This window comes from Pleurodeles waltl, chromosome 2_1 (assembly GCF_031143425.1).
Source record: "Pleurodeles waltl isolate 20211129_DDA chromosome 2_1, aPleWal1.hap1.20221129, whole genome shotgun sequence".
In the NCBI taxonomy this organism is placed as follows: Eukaryota; Metazoa; Chordata; class Amphibia; order Caudata; family Salamandridae; genus Pleurodeles; species Pleurodeles waltl.
The window spans coordinates 888,533,213-888,554,225 of record NC_090438.1 but is presented as its reverse complement, the minus strand read 5'-3'; the positions used below and the strand labels follow the sequence as shown (position 1 = coordinate 888,554,225).

Sequence of the window (21,013 nt, the reverse complement as noted above, 5' to 3'; positions counted from 1 at the left end):
CCAAGTTTTTTTTTTACATAGTGCAGAGGTAGCAACCTTGGCAGTAATGATACCTTTAAATCGACCAGTGTGCATGGATCACCTTCCAGACAACTGCAGAAACCACATCTGTGATGATAAAGAGGCTGATCATCTCTGGGAATCCTGTCATTAGTACTGTGGAAAATAATGATATTGCATATGAAGAGTTGTTCTGTGCCTTGGCATTAGTCCGGTTAGAGCAATCCACAATAACATGGTTTCACATTGTGCCAGAAAATATCATTCTCTGGCTAGGGGATTAAGGGAGCAGCTCTAGGCAGTGTTAATCTAGTTGAGCTTCTAAAATGTCTGAAAATGCTTTATTGCTATTCCACATAGTCGTATTTAAACAAGTTAAACAGCCTTGGATTATAATGTGGGTGGAGAACCTGGATAGGAACTGAAAGAGTAACTGGCAGAAAATAACAAGGAATACTGGAATATAGAGTATACTGAAGACAGCCAAATGGTTGCTACAAAATACCTCATAGAGTTTACATTTACTCCTCAAAATATATATATAAATGATATTTTCTTGACATTTTTATGCAAATAGTTTTGTACAGACCATTCAACTGTTTCTGTGACAAAAATCCTGATTCTCATCTCCTTATGACCAGTCTTAACGACCTCATAGTAATGATTGACCATATCAGTGATATTTGACAAATTTAAATGGAATTGTAAGCAATCCTCTGGCAAGTTAGTTATGGGATTGGAGACTTTTATACATGCTCTGGCTGTGCGGGCATAACAATCATGGCAGGAATGATACACAGAGGCAATCTTAAAGCCTCCTTAATGTATCCTTGCCGCATCCTTTTGTGGCATGAGCTAGGATGGAGATATAGGCCCTGAATCACAAATGTAACTTAAATCTGTGAGTAAGTATACTACTATTTGGAATTCACAAACTGCACTTTTGTAGAAACTTGCAATTTAATAGTAACTCACACTTTTGTAGTAAGTCGAACACTACACATGGCCACAACTGCTACTGCAGCTGCTATCCACTAGAAATGAAAGAAAGGCTCTTCCTCTCAAGATGCCCCAAAAGGAGTACATTAGCTAAAACACCTATGCCATATCCTGGGGTCATGTAACTGTAGTTTAAAGTGAGATTCAAGAACATCAGACATGCACTATTGTTTTAATTGACCTCTTTTATTTTAATTTGAATTCATGTTTCATTTAGCAGTATGCTTTGTGCACTGACAAAATCCAAATGTATAGCCAGCTCTGAGGTCTATCATGTACTACATTTATATTAAACTATTAATTATTATCTGCAGCCGTTGCAGTCATTGTCCTTAGCAGACTCTAAACTGAAGACCGACGTCACTATAATAATCAATGCACTTGGCAGCAATACGTCGCTCACAAAAGTGGATATTAGCGGAAATGCAATGGGAGATATGGGAGCGAAGATGTTGGCAAAAGCCTTGCAGATCAACTCTAAGCTACGGTAAGGAAAATGTTTCACTCTAGAATTGTTTTAGAACTAATTCTCATTCTACATGTAAGTAAAATCAAAATTCCAGAGTCATTTTTACCTTCCACATGAAATTCATGTAATGTCTAAAGAGCTGTACATTTGATAGAACAAAATTCTTAACTCCTATAAAAATCTAATATATGACTATATTCTCCTCCTCCTAATGAGGGATATGCTTCACCACAAACACCAAATAAGTATGGGAAAGACTTTACTGTTGAAGAGATTCATTGACTTGCACTGAGGTGCATTTCATTAAGTTGACACAGAGGTCGTTGTGATTGTGTGGTTGTTGTAAGTAGAGGAAGTGACTGATTCAGAAGCTGAAGTCTTTTGAAAAAAGGTTGTTTCAAAAATGAAGTATTGGGGGAACACTTTACTTAATATACACCAATGCGTAACATAAACCAAACTTGAACATAGCGACGTTATCCACTCAACAAAATACCACACACATAGCAATATCCTAACACGGTCTGAAGCATTTAAACAATCCTTCTTGCATTATCATTCTATTGGGTATTACAAGATCAACACTTATCTTATAGTTTGCCAGTTTGTTGACTCTTTGTATTTATTTTGAAGCATGCTCACATTAGAAGGCATATGATGAGCCAAGGAGAAGCCTTATAACTCACACGGTAATGTAAAATGGACACTTCAGGAGCACCTTAACACAACCTGAGCAAAGTAGATTTGCATGACTTTTCTGACCAGTATTGAGCAATGCAATTTGCATAAAGTTTGTTCAGTTTACTCACAAGGAAGTAATTCTGCACTCTATAATGATACATGATGTAAATATCTGTTGTCTCTGACAATATTTTTAAGTATCCCTGGGTGAGGCTTTTTAGGGACTGATAATAAAGTCTGACCATGGCCCAGATTTTTCCTTTCCACTCTTGTCGGGCACAGCTCAGTTCTAATCAGATGAGAGTGAGACCAGGCAGTAAACAAGGTGCAAGTCATTGCTGAGTAAAATAAATGAGAGAACATCATCCAGTGCAAAAATCAAATTTTAAATACAAAACTGATCAATTGTGCTTTCTAAACTGGGAGGGGTCGTCGTTCCTTTTGAAGAACAAAGGACATTGTTAATGTAGGCATAGAGTAAGAGAAGAGGGTTATATATATTAAGAAAGTATTTTCAGAGCAGTCACAGAGTGTGAACACAGCCAGAATGTGAAGACAGCAAAACATTAAGGAGTTGTGATTGCATTGTTTTTGTGCAGTGTGATAAGCCATTTGAAAATGTGGACAATGGGGGAGATGTCTTGCGGAAGACTGAAATTAAGCCAGGTGGGAGACAAGTAGGACAGGTAATATCAGTGATCAAGGTTTAATAGTGCACTTTAACTAGGTAGATTATGATGAAGCGACAAGCAGACTGTTTAGTACAGATGAGAAATTACATTTGTTATTTAAAAAGACAGTTTTGACCTAAATTGATGTCAAGGCTGTGCATGATATTCCATAGTTATAGGAAACAAACCTCCGGTGCTCCCATCTGCTTCACCAGAACTGAGACAATGAGAAACCCCAGGTCATTTGCTAAATATTTGTGTGTTTCAATCTTGTAGGCAGTGCTTGGTGATCAGAATCTATGATAAAGTCACCTCCATACTTTGCATGTGTATAATGGTCTATTGTTAGTACTGCACTGTTTGGTTAATTGTTAGTTATTTTGAAAGAAAAGGTTACATGTGTTATGTGCAGTATAAAAGAGTTAGATGTGGAAGAAGCCTATGGACTCTAGTCACAAAGATAAATTCAGGCGTAAGTGCATGTTTATGGCTTAATTTACCTGTTTTACACATGGCAGAAATTCACAAAACGATTTCTCGAAGGCCTAAACTTCCTTGTGTGTGTGAAAATATTGGCTATGAGTGTGGTGTCTCCCACCTATACATTCTATTAAAGAGGTAAGAAAATGGGTGTTTTTTTAAGGCATGGTTAGCCTTAAACATTTGTGAATCCACACATGTGAGCGTTCAAAAACACCTCCCATTCCCCTATCCGTCTTTGAAATTGTAAAATGTTTACTCCAGTTGAATGGATGGCATAAATCCCTTTCCAGGGTGGGAAGGGTAATGCACCATCCCACCCAGATTTGTCGAGGGTGTAAGTGAAGGGTTCTTCATGGGGAAAAATATGTTTAATGTCATGTGTGGCTGTAGATACACATGCTTAGCATAAATCCACCATCTAGTATTAGTCTTGGAAGTATGCAAGTTATTTTTCTTTGGTCCTCAACTCAATTGTTAGATTGTTTATTTCCGCCGTCGGGTTTGGACATGTGTTCCTCTGCTCCATTCGATATTGTTGTTTTCCTTCTAGTTAAGCCTTAAACGTTGGTATTGTTTTTGATTGCAGTTACTTAGACATCTACATTCGTTTATGCCTTCCTAGTTGACCGAGGCCACTGGGCGCTCACCCTGTAGGACAAATTTTAAATTTTTCAACGTCTCATCAACACCATGTCCATCTGGTGATGGAATGGCTGCCTTTTAGATTTTTCCCATGCTGCTACTTCACGTTCCCACCCACTAACCAACATTTGGTGTGTAACTTGTGTCTTTTTTTGGATCATCAGGAATCCACTTGCGAGGCTTAACAGTCATTTTAGTTGAAGAAAATGTTGCTTGGTCAGTGTGCAAGAAGGCATGAGGTGCCCCGACACATTGTTGACGGTCCAGACATATTTGGGTCCAAAGAATACCACCAAGAGGCCCACGCTTGAGTGTCGGCAGCAGATGAGGGCACCTTTTCGCAGGATGACAATTTGGGGTCCGAGCTTGAGATCCAAGACTTTACAGCAGTACAATCTGTGAGTACTGTGCCCCCTCCATCCCTGCTACAGCCTCAACAAGCCATTCCAAAAGGCCAACAGTCTATCCTGGATCGACCAAGTCTGTGCACAGGTCACCACTGTCCTTGGGCCATGATTGGCACCGAACAACCTTATTGGACATGCCCAGCCCTGGCTCTACACCACTTCAAACAAAGGAAAAAGCTATCCAAAAGACAATTAAGATTTAAGGAAGCTCACTCGTGGTGGGGTCTGGAAGGCAGATTCCCGATCGGAGAGGCGGCAGAGCACCCGTCATGCTCTGCGGCTGAAGGCAGAGGCGGCCGGAGGGAGCGCGCGCTGAGACGAGACGCGCTGCTCTACACCGCGGCGGAAAAAAAGGAAAAGAAAGATTAAGGAAGCTGCCGGAGCCGGGCTGACGGCGTCCGGGGCAATGTAGGAGTTATTGGAGCCATCAGCCATCAGGGACGCCGGCTTGGGGGAAAAAAGGAAAAGAAAAAGAGAAGAGAGTCCCGAAGCCCAGCAATTGCAGACGGAGGGGCAGGAAGGAGGTTGCTAGGGACGCCGAGGCTGGCGTTTCTTCGCTCTGTCAACGTGGGGGACTTCCCTAATCTCTACATCATCATCATCGTTTTACCAGCTGGAGGCACTTTGGTTCGGCTCTTGGTTGGAGGATCTTGGCCAGTTTTAATGGAGAAGGAAAGGTGGGATCAACATCAAGCAAAGGCACAGGAGAGGAGGTGATTTTTCTGGACTTTTATTTTTTTTGGAGGGGTTGCGGCTTTAGGGGGCTGTATAAAGAGCAGGGAGTTGCATTCCTGCATTTTGTTCATCTTTGTTGTTTCCCCATCCCCCCCTTTTTTTTTTGGGTCTGTTTCCAGACCCTCCGGCTTCATTGAGTACTTACGTGTTAAGGCTTAGGGGGGGAGTATAAAGTAGAAGGGATAAGCAGGGGGTAGGACATTTTTTCCCTCCCTTTCTTCCTTCCCTCCCCCCCCCCCCCCCCCCCCCCTCTTTATTTTTTTTTTTATTTTTTTTTTTTAGAGGTCTCACCTCCCCCTCCCCCCCCCCCCTTTTTTTTTAGGATTTCTACGGTGTAATCCGATTCCCCCCCCCTTTTTTTTTTTTCCTCTTTTTCGCACCAGGGGAGAGAGGGGGGAAAAATGCGGCGGTCTCCACATTTTACAGGACGCTCAACCGCCAGAGCCCCTAGGGCAGAGGTCTCCAAACTTTTTAATGACGCGCCCCCCCCCAGTTGATAAATACAAATCCTTGGGCCCCCCCTCAGAATTCTTCACAATTATTTTATAAAGATTGCAATGTTTAAATATGTCTAGACCTATTTAAACATTGCAGTTAAGTACTGTTACCTTTTTAACAATACAATAACATGCTTCTGCTTAAAACAAAGCCCTGTTATCTGTAAAATGTTTCTTTTGGCCAGAGCCTGGCGCCCCCCTTGGGATCACTTGAGGCCCCCCTAGGGGGGCCCGCCCCCCAGTTTGAAGACCTCTGCCCTAGGGTAACCCGGGTTACCAAACAGAAGCGACCAGCCCCCTCGGATAATCACCTGCACAAGGCTCTGGGCTCTGCCCCCCCTCCTTCAGTTTCAGCTATGGAGACAGTCTCTAGTTTGCCTACACCACTCCCTATCAGCCCTCTACCCTTAGAAGCCAATTCATTCAGTACCCCCCTCAGTCTGGATTGCCCATCTGAAGACTCAGGGGCCCTCCCATCAGATCTGGACTCTAGTTCAGGGTTAATTAAGGGTGCATCATTACTGACTCATCCAATTACTGGCAGCGGTTCTGAGATAGCTGTTGATCCAACAGTGAACACTGGATCTGCTTCTAGACCTCTTTTTCCTTTGTTTGAAAGTGGAAGGAACCGTAAGGAGGATCATCTAGCATTCGGCATTACCCACACTTCCCCTGTACAGCCGGTCGACTCGACTTCACTATCTATACAAGAATTGGTCAACAAAGCAGGGCCCGATGCAGTGACTGAAGCTTCTACCTACATTTCCTTCTATAATGCTCCTCCTATTGATTCAGCCGGGCCCAAGGGGTTAAGAGAAGCCTCTGGACAACGAACAATAGTTAGGTCAGACACCGGTGTTCCTGCTGACAACCTACTTCTGCAAATTCTAAGTGAGTTGAAAGCATTAAAAGTCTCCCAGGATGATGCGAATCAGAGAACAGAATCTCAACTGAACCTGATCTGTAGCAACATCCAGCAGCTCAGCTCACGAGTTACAGGCATTGAACAACGAGTTTCTGCTTTGGAGGATACTCGTGTGACGGTGGAACCCTCTTTGGCAAAATGCCAAGCTGACCTGCTAGATCTACAAATTCGTCTGGACGATGCTGAAAATCGATCACGTAGATCTAATCTGCGTTTTACGGGAGTCCCAGAAGGGCGCGAAAACGGTCAGACGGTCATGGAGTTGGTGACAGATCTGATAAAAAGGCATGTCTTAGCTGGGTCAGAGGATAAGTATCCGGATCTAACAGTCATGAGAGCCCATCGGGTCCCGGCGGTCCAGCCATCCAATTCTAAGTATCCTCAAACTATATTAGTGAACTTTGGCGACTTTCGCATCAAGGAACTGATTTTTCAGAAAGCAATCAGAACTAAAACTTTTCAGATTCCCGGAGATTACTCATTCAAGATTTTTTCAGATATGTCAGTGGTGGCAGCACATCGAAGGAGAGAGCTAAAAGAAATGATTCCAGCTTTCCAAAAAGCAGGGGCGCAGGCAGGCCTCGTGCAGCAATCAAAACTTAAAGTGTTTTTAAGGGCCACTCGAACTTCATTCATACGGTTGATGCCGCTAAATCGTTATTGTATACAATTCAAAACTCCGAACAGCCGGCACAGGGGGGGGGGGGTTGGGGAAGAACACGAGATAGACTATAAGTATTTAGTGAATATTAGAAATGTCAGTCTCATAGTAGAGGCACCGACCTCTCCCCCCCCTTTTTTTTTTCTTTTTCTTTTTTGTATTTAGGCTTATAGGGTTCCCTTTTTTTTTTTTTTTTTTTTCTTTCTCGCAGCGTGGGGACAGACTACTCTAAATTTCTCCCTTCAGCCTCTAGCCTAGGGTGCTATGACAAGGCACCTTGTAAAGAAAGAAGTTGGGAAAAGGGTGGGGGAGGGATGTGGCCCCGGGTCGTCCAGGCGGGAGGGCTCCAGGTGTGGGCCGCTAAAAAAAGGGGGGAGAAGGGAGGGGGGTAAAAGTGGGGGGGTATGCATATTAAGATTTTTTTTGTCATTGTATAGGATTGTCACAATTAATTAAGAGTTTTGTTCACAGATTTAGCGAGACTACAGGCACACGAGTCCAAAATTTAATTAAATGACACAAATATTTTTGCCATTAAGATTCCTATCCTGGAATATTAATGGATTAAACAATCGTAGGAAGAAGTCCGCTATCGAAAAAAGGGTAATTGATCTCAATCCCTCAGTTATATTTCTTCAAGAAACCCATATTCCATTTCATAAAGTTTCGGGGTTTCAAATGTTTAAAAGAATGGCTGATTTTAAAATTCTTGCGGCAGCCTCAGCGGCTCATAGAGGGGTGGGAGTTTTTTTATCTAAAACTCTGAATGCACAACCGCTGGATTGTCTCTCCGACCCTGAAGGGTGTTGGTGTTGGGTTCAGTGTACTATCACAAGGGAGAGATTTATTTTTGTTAGCTTCTATGCCCCTCTGACGGATGATCCGGCCCCATATCTAGACCTGTTTCACTCTCTTCTCCAGTTCACAGGGAAAATTATTATTGGGGGGGATTTCAATTTTCTTCAGGACCCAGCTATAGACTCCACCGTAAAAGGTAAGAGACAGTATAAACCTAAAGTAGCCAAGATATTTAGAGATTATGTTAAGGTTCTGGCATTATGTGACCCTTCCAGGAGAGACTCCCCCGATGTAAGGGAATATACCTGTATCTCTTCCCGATTTAAAAGCTCTTCGCGTATAGATTTCTTTTTGATCTCTGAAACTCTGTGTTATCAATCTCAATACGTCCTGCATTCTGGTCTATCAGATCATGCCCTCCTTCTGTTGGAAATTTCATTCCACTCTATAATTAAGCCACTACAGATCAAAAGGTGGATTTTCAACCTCCGCCTCTTGACCGAAGAAGGGTGGGTACAAACATCGCAGGCGGAAATAAGAGAGTTCTTTCAATGCAATCAGGGGTCGTCAACCCCAGCAATAATCTGGGATGCGTTTAAGGCTTACTTCAGGGGCCAGGTGATTGTTAAGGAGGTAGCTGATAGACGGGCTCTGAAACAGCAAACTGCGGCACTGGAAGAGGTAATTCACAAGTGTCTAATTTTTTATTTGAAGGCCCCTTTGGATATTAATAGAAAGGCGTTCGAAGCTGCCAAGGAAGCGTTAGCGGGATTTTTTAAAAGAAAAGTTGATATAGAATATGGATTTTATAAGCAGAAAAGCTATGAAGAAAGCAATTTTACGGGAAAATTCTTGGCATGGCAAGCTAGAGATCGTATTGCTGGCAATGTTATTCACGCCTTAAAATGCCCGATTACTGGGGTCAGGCGTACCGAGCCTCGGGACCTTGATCAAATTATGCTGGAACACTATAAACAAATCTATAATGATGTATCTGTTACAGATTCAAGGACTGCCGAGATATTCCTGTCGAGTCTCAATATTCCCTCTCTTTCAGAGGAGGATCGCAGGGGATTGTCTCAACCATTTACAAAGCTGGAACTTCTAGATGTAGTTAAAGATCTCCCCACAGGGAAAACCTGTGCCCGGATGGCTTTCCGGCAGAGTTCTACAAGACTTTCATAAATGTATTTGCTGAGGAGTTCTTAGCCCTTCTAAACGGTATATTACAAGGCGGGGATATCCCCAGAACATGGCACACAGGGAATTTGATTAGTTTTCCTAAGAAAAATAAAGACAGGGAGGATCCAAATGCTTATCGTCCAATTTCATTGTTAAACACAGACTACAAAATCATGACAAAACTATTGGCTAATAGGCTTAATGGGGTTATTAATAAACTGGTGCATCCTGATCAAAATGGTTTTGTGGCTGGCCGACAGCTGACTACAAACACCCATTATTTAGCAGAGGCTCTTGATTATTTTATGACTAATAAAGTCTCTGCCATTATTCTTCTGCTGGATGCAGAGAAAGCCTTTGATTTGGTAGTCTGGGATACGCTTTTTTAAATTTTATCCAGCTATAAGGTACCCACTCAAGTGATCTCTTTAGTTCAAAGGCTGTACTCAAATGCCGAAGCTAATATTATTATAAACTCAAGGTCTGTGGGACAGCTTCAAATACAACGAGGGACTAGACAAGGGTGCCGACTATCCCCTATTTTGTTTGCCCTCTTTATTGAACCACTCGCCATTAAAATTAGACAGAATACTCAGGTTCAGGCACCGCTAAAATCAATGGGAAAAATTTAACTTTATGCTGATGATATCATTCTGTTTTTGGACACAAAACACTCCTCTCAGGAAGCGACCTTTAATATATTCAAAGAATTTCAGCAAATTGGTGGCTATAAGATTAATAGGACCAAGACTGACATAATTCTCTGTGGCACTACTCCTAACTGTCTTCTCCCTGAATTAAGAGGATGTGTAAACCTCAACCCCAAGAGATATTTGGGGGTATTCTATTCGGCCAATATAAGCGATCTTTAGGATCTAAATTTTGCTCCTTTACTTCAGAAAACACAAGCTTTGCTTATTGCGATATTAGGCTGCATCGCATTAATTAAAATGTCAATTTTACCACTCTTTAACTTTCTATTTGCAGCCATCCCGTGTGTTTTGACGCAACCCTTTTTAAAAACACTGGAATCCCTATTTCGTTCCTTCATCTGGCAGAACCGAAAAGCCCGAGCCGCCTTAAGTATATTGTATGCCGACAAAGAGAAGGGGGGATTGGCCTTACCCAATTTCAAAGATTACTATTATGCTTTCTTTGCACACTACTATGCTAGCTTTAAGTTAGAATACTTCACGGGCTCAACATTTTTTATTGATTTTCGGGTTTTAATATGTCAAGAGCATAATATTCGGAACCCAGCTCTTTTGACCAAATCGCCCAAAAAAGTTAGTTATAAAATTTTTAAATGGTTTCTTAAGAGAAGAGCGGATTTTGCTAGAAAATATTAAATTCCTTCTCTACATTTTTTCACCCCACTCTCACAGATTTCTCTAGGTTCAGGGTCACAGCTTAACGAAATGACAGTGAAAAGGTGGGAGCGCGCTGGATATAGTAAAATTGGAGATTTTTGGGTTGAGGGTAACTGGGAAGCCCCAGGGAAAATTATGATTACAGTCAATAATTACTTTTTGCTGGTTAGATCCTATAATACTATGCTGATTGTTTTTAAAGACTTAGATATTAATTCTATCTTTGACACCCTATCACTGGTATCAGAATTAGTTACTCCTCTGCGGGTGAGGAGTGCAGGGGCATGGAGAAGGCTCCTGTCGGAGAGGTTTAAAGTAGATTTGGGGATAAGAGCTCAAAAGAAATGGGTCAGTCAGGAGGGCATGATGCTCTCAAGCGAATACTGGGAGACTATTAACCGCCTAAATTTCACTGCGCTACGAGGTGCTAATTGGCACAGAATGATATTTTTTAGCAAATGGTTGCTATATCGAACCCCGCAAGCCCTATCTCGTATGGGGATCGGCCACCCAAATATGTGTTTTCGGTGCAAGTAAATAGGAGCAGCTGGCTGGATACATACGATAGCGACATGTAAATGTATACAGAGATACTGGGAGGAGATCTTTGCAACATTATCATCTATGGTGTTGGCACCCATATCTCCGAGTGTTCGTCTGCTGAGTCTGGGTTATGATCCCGGGGCAAGACTCTCTCCCCGGTTGGAGAAGCTCGTATTTTTAGCCTTGGCGGTGGCCAGATCACTGTTGTTGAGAAATTGGCGGTCAGAATTATCTCCTACTAGTCAAGGATGGTATAATAAAATGATTCAAGTTAGACTTCAGGAGATGAGATATGCTAGGAGAACAGGCAATGTTAAAAAGTTCTCTCTAATCTGGGGAAATTATTTCTTGGATAAGCCTGATTGATTCGCATTTTATTTTTTCCTTTTTCTTTTTTTATTCTTTGTTTCCGCTTCATTTTTCGAAAGTGACAATGTATCCTATTATGCACTAATGTTAAAAATAAAAAAGATATGTATAAAAAGATTTAAGGAAGCTTTGGAAATCCTCTGTCCTCCAAAGCTCAGAAAAAGTGTGGATAAACCCATCAGTCTACCACACATTGGCCCACCACTACCACTACCTTTGGCACCATTGGCACACTTCCCACCTATTCCACATCCAGCAGATACACACTATTCTCCACAGGAATCCATTGATTCATTTGGGGATCATATGTATGATGGGTCCGCAAGATATTGGGGACAAATGCTCCAATCCTCCCCAGGATGATTTGTAGGACACATATAACACAGATCCACATACAGCCATAGCTTCATATCTGTATCCAGCAAAACATTCACCTCTAGATGACACCACTGCATATCATGATATTATATGCTAGGCATCCACTTAGCACAAGGTTCAACTACATACTGACTTCTCAAGTAAGACTTTTTATTTGACATCTTATCCTCATCACAACGTTCTGTAGAATATCTGCCAATGCTCAAAGGCATGCAGTGACATACACCATATATTTTTAAGGAACTGATCAAAGCCCAAGTCATCAAACCAAGGGTTGATCAAAAGTATAAGCCATCCCCTACTGAGCCATATGATTGTTTCAGAGGGCAAACTAATTGTGAATACTTCAATTTCCTGCACTGCTAGCACAGCAGATACAGCTGTAAGAGTTATCAACACTAGTGTCCTTATCAGAAGACATGCCTGGCTTAAGGTTTCAGGAGTTAAGCCGGAAGTGAAACAAAACATCCTTGCAAATTAAAAAAAAAGACAATCAGATGGTTTAAGTCATGGGGGCATTCAAAACAGCTACTCAACGAGGTGCTTTTGTCACTCTCATATCGTGCAGTTACATGCACTGACACTTCCACCTCATATCAGTGTCCCTAGTCACAGACCACATCGCCTAAGGGATTCTATAAAGGCTCCTAAAGAGGCAACAATTCTAGAGGCAGGGGCATATTTTCCAAACCATCTGCCACTGCCACAAAACCTTGACTTGTTCACCAATCCCCCCAATCACATTACATCTATCAGGGGAAGACTTCAGAAGTTCTTTCCCGCTTGGCAGAATATCACCATTGACCAGTGGGTGTTGAATATTACTCTACATGGTTATTGACTGGATCTCACTTCCACACTTCCAAACATTCCACCCTGCACCCACAGACTGTCAAAAGACCATCAGCAGCTGCTCAAAGAGGAAGTCCAAGTTCTTGTACAGAAAGGAGCAATAAAACTTGTGCTACTACTCGAAAAGAACTGAGGAGTTTATTCAGTTTACTTCCTTACCCCCAAAAGGGACAGGTCCCTATGACCAATTCTGGACCTCAGACCCCTAAACAGATATATTCTCTCAGAGCACTTCCATGTGGCTACTGTTCAAGATGTCATCCCGCTACTACAATGAGGTGACTTCATGGCCACTTTGGACCTAAAGGGCGCCTACTTTCACATTACAATTCACCCATAACCCCATCAATACCTCAGATTTGTGTTAAACGGACAACAGATTCAGTTAAAATTGCTTCCATTTGGGATCAGCACAGCCCCAAAGTTGTTTACCAAATGCCTAGCCTTAGTAGCAGCCGACTTTCAAAGACAAAGCGTACATGTTTTCCCTTAACTGGATGACTGGCTTATCAAGAGCATAACCCATCAGAAGTGTTTTCAACACACTCAAACTACAATAAGCCTACTTCACCAACTGGGTTTCACAACCAATCCAGCCATATTTCACATGCAACCACTAAGGATACAACATTACCTGGGAACCATCCTCAACTCACACAGGGAGATAGCTTATCCAAATACAGCAAGAATTCAATCCTTCCAAACCCTTATTTCACAGTTTCTGCCTGACCAGCCTATAAGAGTGAGAGCTGTTATGCTTCTCTAGGAATCATGGCATCATGCACAGCCATAGTTCCTCATGCAAGACTCAATATGCACCTGTTGTAGGAATGCTTAACGCATCAATGGTCTCAAGTGAATGGTAAGTTGGAAAGGTCCGGTGTTGGTCAGCCATCAAGCTTGTCACTCTCTGCAATGGGGGAACTCCAACAATCTTCTAAAGGGACAGCCTTTTCTGGACTCAGTTCCACAGAGAACCATAACAACAGATTGCTCACTTATGGGTTGCACATTCACAGGAATTGACTGTGCTACTACTTCGGGCACCCAGTCAAGCTCATATTCATATCAATCACCTAGAGGTGCTTGCTGTTCATCTAGCACTGAAAACATTCCTTCTTCACCTCAAGGGCAAAGTGGTTCTCATCAAAACAGACAACATGACTACCACATATTATCTGCAAAAACAGGGGCACCAAGTCACCTAAGCTATCTCAACTAGCCCAGATCATCTGGAGGTATACTGTCAAACATAACATTCACCTTTTAGCAGAGTACATACTGGGTGTAGACAACGACTCAATTCAGAAGTTCTCAACCCTTTCTTCCGGCAATTGGGTCACCAATACATAGGTCTATTCCCCATGGCAGAGTCCGCCAAATGTCCAAACGCCACATACAGGTTCCCACACCCACAGTCCAGGGACAACTCACTATGAATGAGTTGGTCAGGGATATTTGCTTACGCTTTTCTACCTCTCCCACTGCTTCCCTTTGTGATTCACAAAATTTGGTAGATGTCTCTAATCCTCATCTTGGTGGCTCCCAGATGGGCTAGGCAGCCATGGTTTACCCTACACTGGAGCTCTCAGTAGTCCCACACCAGGTACTTCCCAACTTGCAAGATCTTCTTACCCAAAACCAGGAAGTAGTATGGCATCCAAATCCCAGATCTCTCAATCTCGCAATCTGGATCCTGAGGTCTTAGAATTTGGATATTTAAATCTACCACATTAGTGTATGGACATTTTCATTCACTATTGCCATTTAAACAGTATTGATCCTTTAACAGCAAATGCTCAAAACGTTGTCTGCTACCTACTCAATGTACATACCTCTGGGTTAGCTTTCACTTCAATAAGGCTAAACTGTTGATAGTTGCTGCATCTCTGCAAAATAGAGAACACACCTCTTTATCAAAGTTCCTGTAATCAAAGATTTTCTGAAGGTCTTCAAGAGAGTTATCCCACCTAGGGTCCCTCTGACCCCTGCTTGGAATCTAAACATCGTGCTAACAAAGTTAATGGGTCCCCCATTTGAACTTCTTTGCACATGTCCTCTTCAATTCCTATCCTTCAAAGTCACATTTCTTACTGCTATCACTTCATTCAGACATATCAGTGGGCTTCAGGCATTATCTTTAGAAGAAGCATTCTTCCAAATACATAAAGACAAGGTGGCACTACGTACAAACCCTAAATTCCTACCAAAAGAGATCTCTCAGTTCACTTAAATCAACCTATTGAGTTATCAGTATTCTTTCCCCAACCTGATTTAGTTGCGTAAAGAGCTTTATAGACACTGGATGTATAAAGAGCTCTTTTGTATCATATTGACCGAAATCAGTCATTTAGGAAAACACAACGTTTTGTTGAATTCTCTAACCCCCATAGAGGAAGAGCCATTTCGTAATCAAGTATTTCACGTTGGATTGTTAAATGCATTCAGACTTGATATGCTAAAGCCAAACAAACTCTACCTACTCTTCCAAAAGCTCACTTTTCTCACAAAAAGGGAGCTTCCATGGCATTCTTGGGGAATATACTCATAGCTGACATATGTAAATCAGCTACATGGACTGCGCCACACACACTTAAAACATTACTGTGTAGATGTTCATGGCCTGTCAGCAAGCTAATGTGTGTTAAGCAGTACTGAGCACTTTATTTCAGGCAAATGCAACCAACAAAAGTTAGCCACTGCTTTAGGGGGAAAACTACTTTACAGTCTGCGCTAAGCATGTTTATCTAAAGCCAAACATACCATCAAATGTAAAATTGTACTTACCCAGTAAGCATCTGTTTGCGGCGTGTAGTGCTGTAGATTCACATGTACCCACTCTCCAACCTGTAAACCTGTCTTGGTTGTAATTATGAACATTAAACGTGACATGATTTTCACGTGGTCATTCCCTGAGGACTGGAAACACGCCGAAGTGAAGCCCTCCTAAAGAAACCATCCACTGACTAAGCAGGACTGAAGAACTACCAGCCCATCTACCTGCTCCCCTACCCAACGAAGGTCCTCAAGAAGGCAATCCACCAGCAACTCAACAAACACCTAAAGCTTAACTTCCTGGACCCACCCAAACTAGATTCCGAACCAATCATAGCACCAAAAAAGCCCTGATCGCGGCCACAGATGACATCAGGACCATCCTGGACTGCAGGAAAACAGCAGCCCTCATCCTTCTGGCGCTTTTGACACCGTCTCCATCACATCCTGATCAACAGACTCCACCACATGGGAATCCATGGAGACGCCTGCCTCCTTCCTCACCAGAATAACCCAAAGAATACGTCTCCCACTGTTCACCTCAAAACCGAAGAAAATCATCTCCAGCGTCCCCCGAGGATCGTCCCTCAGCCCCAACCTCTTCATTACGTACATGACACCCCAGGCCAACACCATCAGATCACACAGATTCAACATCATCTCCTACGGGACAACTGTCTCAAGCTCAACACAGACAAATCGGAAGTCCACATCTTTGCTAACAACACTTCTCTATGGAATGACACATGTTGGCCCACAGAACTCAGTCCATCTCCCACCCCAACATACCATGCCCTTAACCTCCGCATCATCTTGGACAGAAAGCTATCTATGGAAAAACAAGTCAACGCAGTCTCATCCACCTGCTTCCGCACCCTATGCATGCTTCTCAAGATCTTCAGGTGGCTCCCAGGCAACCCCAGAAAGATCGTCATGCCGCCTCTTATCACCAACAGGCTGGACCGTAGGAACACACACTATTTAGGTATCACCAGACGCCTCCTGAAGAGACTACAGACAATACAAAACTCAGTGGTGAGACTTAGCCTCGACCTCCCCAGACAAACCCACATCATACCCCACCTCAAGAAACTACACTGGATCCTTATCCAGAAGGGATGGGAGTTAAAAATGTTGACACACACTTATAAAGCCCTGCACAACGTAGGACTAGCATACATCAACAAACGAATGATGCTCCACCAGCCGTACAGAGACCTACTATCTGCCTCGCTCTTCCTCACGGGTCCCTCATTCTCTCATCTGGTGGTCAAAGCTTGCAACAACCCTTCCCTACACCTCATGACCACCTCTTTACTCCTACAATTCAGGAAAGGACTCAAGACCTGGCTATTTGAATGAACAGTTCACCACTAAGCAGCTCCAGCGCCTTGAGACCCTCATGGAGGATTTGCAGCGCTTTACATATCCTAGATTGATTAATTAATTGATTAATTAAGCTACATTATTCTTTACACTCCATCCTCACTTGCCAAGCGGAAACAATCTAACAATGGAATTGAGGACTATGAGCATTGCAAGCAAGTGTAGGAGTGACTATATCTTGTGACTCAAAAGACTTCTTTGAAGAAAAACAACTTTCACACTTCCGAGCCCAACGCTAGATGGCAGACTTATGCTAAGCATGTGAATCTACAGTACTACATGCCACAAACAGATGCTTACTGGATAAGTAACATTTTCCTTTTCCAGCAAAAGAAAGAAGCGCTATTACACGGGTATCCTATTACCCCTGTGCTGAGATGTCCTTGAAACTGGGTCTGATGCAGCTTTCCAGGAGTATGTCTCTGAACTTTTGTGATACTCAGAAAGCTATAAAATTACATCCAGGCAGAGTTGTTGATCTCCACTCGTTATTTTCCCACATTCTTTGTGATATAGGCCCAATATGTAACAGGAACAATAAACTGATAGTCTTCTGTGTAAAATGATGTCCTAATAACAGCAGTCAGATGTTGCAGTAGGTGAGCAATGGGGTATCTTTAATAATGAATATGAAGATGGGAATTGCCTCTGGTAGTTTGAGCATTGAGGAAGAAATGGGAACTCATATTATAAATATCGTCAGTCCTAGACTAGTCTTGAAAATACCCAGTAGGTCATAATTGGAAAATTTGATGTTTTTGGAAACGCAAGGTTTACACGATTTAAAAAAATCTTGGTTTTTGTGAAAGGATTTCACTGTTATGGTTGCTACAACCTCCTTGAAAACAGTTTATAAGTAGGTCATGAGTCTGGAGCTTTGGCATCACACAGGAGGTGTGATAGGAAAGGTTGAATAGAGGTAACTGATTGCGAGGACTCTGATGCTACCAGGCTACTTATTCTGTGTTGTACTTGAAACTGTTTAATAGAATAGCAAATCTGGAAGTATTTGCAAATTATCCTAGACATGTCCTTCAATAAAATTTGGAAGTTGGGAGTAGATAAGTCTTTCCTATTAAACTGGTATTGTTTTGTGCTTTAGTAATATATGCAGTTGTTATGGTTTAATGATAGATGCAATGTTATATGACCCTTGTACGCCATACATCTTCAAGGACATTCTTTTATCTACCTCTGCTGTGCCACCAGTAACGAGAATCATCAATAATTATTTCACTACAGGAATCTTTCCTGAAGACCTTAAAAAGGCATACCTACGCCCATTATTAAAGAAAACAAATCTGGACTCGCATGACCCAACAACTACAGACCGATTACAAATAGATATTTTCCTGGGCAAACTGATAGAAAGAGCAACTTTCACCCAGATGTCACAATTCATTGAAGATAGCTCCATACTTTCAGACTACCAAACTGGATTCTGCCCAGGATGAGGCACTTGAATCTGCTTTCATCCTCATCTGGGGTGATCTTAAAAACACAATAGACTGTAATGGAGTGCTGCACGCTTTCTCCTGGACTTCTCAGCTGCCTTTGAACCAGTTGACCATGACACCCTAATACAAAGACTCTATGAAGTTCTCGACTGGATCACATCCTACATTCAAAACAGAACAAATGTCACCCATACTCCCCCTTTCTCGTCCAAACCCTACTTCAGGAAAGCAGGGGTCCCTCAAGGCTCAATCGTCTTACCCATGCTTTTCAACATCTACATGATGTCATTACTGGCAATGATCAATTCATTTTAACTCACATGCTACAACTATGCAGATGACACACAAATACTCCTTAAACTGAAATGCCCCAAAGACATTGGAAACTCACAAATGTTCAATTGCCTCAGAGCCGTTGGTCAGTGGATGGCATGGAGCCATCTCCAACTGAATGCTTCCAAAACATAAATACTCATTTGTGGCGATTGGAAAAATTATAACCCACTCTGTGCCTGGCCTGATGATCTGAGACCACCTCCTAAAGTATCTAAGGAAGTTAGACACCTTGGATTACCATAAACTCCAAGTTAACAAAGAATGCTCAAGTGGACAAATTAACAGGATCAAGCTTAATCACCATTAAAACTCTGCAATGTATCTTCCCTCACATTGGATTTCCACACAAGGCGCAGGCTACTATCTCTCTTGTACTAACTAAACTGGATTATGCCAATGGCCTCTACTGTGGATCATCTCTATCTATTATGAAAAAACTACAACACATTCAGATCTTGGCTGCCGGGATACTCCCACATGTAAAGCCACAAGGCCACATCCTCCCTGCCTTGAGGACCTTACATTGGTTATCGGTTGTCAGAAGATCCACCTTCAAGCTGCTTTGTATCACCCACAAAGCCATACATGGAACAGGACCACTTTTCATCTGGAATAAAATGGCAAAATACTTTAAAAAAAGAAACCTCTGCTCAAGATTGGCAAACCACCTCGAAACACCACTATACAAAACAAAGACAATAGGTGGTACATCTTTCTCTGTTCAAGCGGCCAAATTATCAAATTTATTACCAACGAATACAAGATCCACAGATAACTATCTTATCTTCAGAAGACTACTCAAGAGTTGGATCTTTCCTACATAACCACCATACTCAAACAGCAATGGACTGCATATCCCTGTATTTATTTTTGTTTGTATCTGTTTATTAAATTTAAATCATCACATTTTATAATACAGCAGTAGAGTCGTCCACATTTGGCATAAAGTAACTCATGACGCGATGTTTAGAATATTTATCAAATAACAAACATTGTGACAAGGAGTAGAAACATTATGATAGGCATATCACCTATGGCAGAGCAGGCAGATCTATGTGTTTAATAGCCATGCTATAATGAACAGTTTAAAACAAACAACTTGTTAGACCACATGATACCTGAATATTGAGGACTTCAAAAAATATATACATGAAAGACATTGCGATATGTAGTGCAATTAGTGGCGTATGACAGCCTCTGTTATGTGTCTGCTGTTCTTGTTACATTGCTATTAACGTCATTGGATTTGTGTGTTCGGTTAGACTGCAGATCAGCGAGAATGTTATCCCAGTGAGTGGCAATGGGATACGTCCGCAGCCTTAGTGTGTCCTCTCTGTGCTTTTGGCCTGAGCCCAGTTGAGCAGTGAATGGTTCCAGGCAATAGGTGTTGGGGGTTCTGATGATTTCCATCTTCGTGTAATGAACCGTTTGTCCACTATTGATTCCAGGTCTAAAAAATGGGAAGTCACTCTGTGTTTCTTGTGCCTACGATACAGCCTCAGTAAGCATATTTCCCACTTGTGTAGGTATGGACGTTCTATGCATGTTGTTAAGCTAGAGGTGATGCTGATCCAGTAGATGTGTAGCTTAGTACAAGCCCATAATATGTGCAGCAAATCAGCATCCACAAGGTCGCAGCATGGGCAAGCTGCATCAATTCTATGATAAAACCAGTTCACATTAGATAAAACCAGCTTACCTTCACTTCAAGGTAAGCCCTATGTAAGGTGTAGAGCTGAATAAGCTTAAACCGGGCATTTTGAGGTATATGCTTTGGCCCCTCTAGCAGAGTGGCCCATTTATTGTCTGTGCAGGGATGTGTTAAGTCTGCTTCCCAACAGCGCTGCAGCTGTGGGAGTTGTGAAGCAGTCTAGGAAAGAAGGGAATCAGCAAACGGCTTATGAGATGTCCACCTTCACCGATAACATGTAAATATTGAAATGTGAGGTGAATAGGTTGTTCAGTTTACAAAACGTCCCCAGTGTCTCTCTAGAGTGGCAAGCAAGGAATTGTATGATAAAAATTGCCCCGAGTTTAGGCCATATTCTGTTATCAATTCCTCAGTTGATGCGAGGGTACCATCCTTATATATATCACCCAGCCTGTGCAGCCCTGTAGCATGCCATGTGGTTAATTCAGCTGATAAAGCGTGTCTCCAAGTTCTGAACGTTCCATCAGGACTAATCCTTGTGCATCAGGTAGCGTTTGTTTAGTGATGCAAAGACAGTGTCAATAGCAACGATAGGCTATCCCCAGCAATAGTGAGTCAGGTGTTTGCGCGGGTGTGCAAGGGTGAAAAAGATGCAGGAGGGCTGACAGACTCCAACTAGGTGAGGATGTGGCCATATCTGACAGCTGTAGGCCCTCTGGCCATCTAGCAATCCACTGGATTTGGGC

At 42.3% G+C, this 21,013-nt stretch overlaps 1 protein-coding gene across 1 annotated transcript in view; it reads left to right on the top strand.

The window, feature by feature from the left end:
• CARMIL1 (capping protein regulator and myosin 1 linker 1) overlaps nucleotides 1–21,013 on the top strand; it is a 993,695-nt gene that overhangs the window by 624,379 nt on the left and 348,303 nt on the right. The window contains exon 21 of the mRNA XM_069218803.1: nucleotides 1,314–1,486. Coding sequence (XP_069074904.1) covers nucleotides 1,314–1,486 — 173 coding nt within the window. The remainder of the gene's footprint in view (nucleotides 1–1,313; nucleotides 1,487–21,013) is intronic.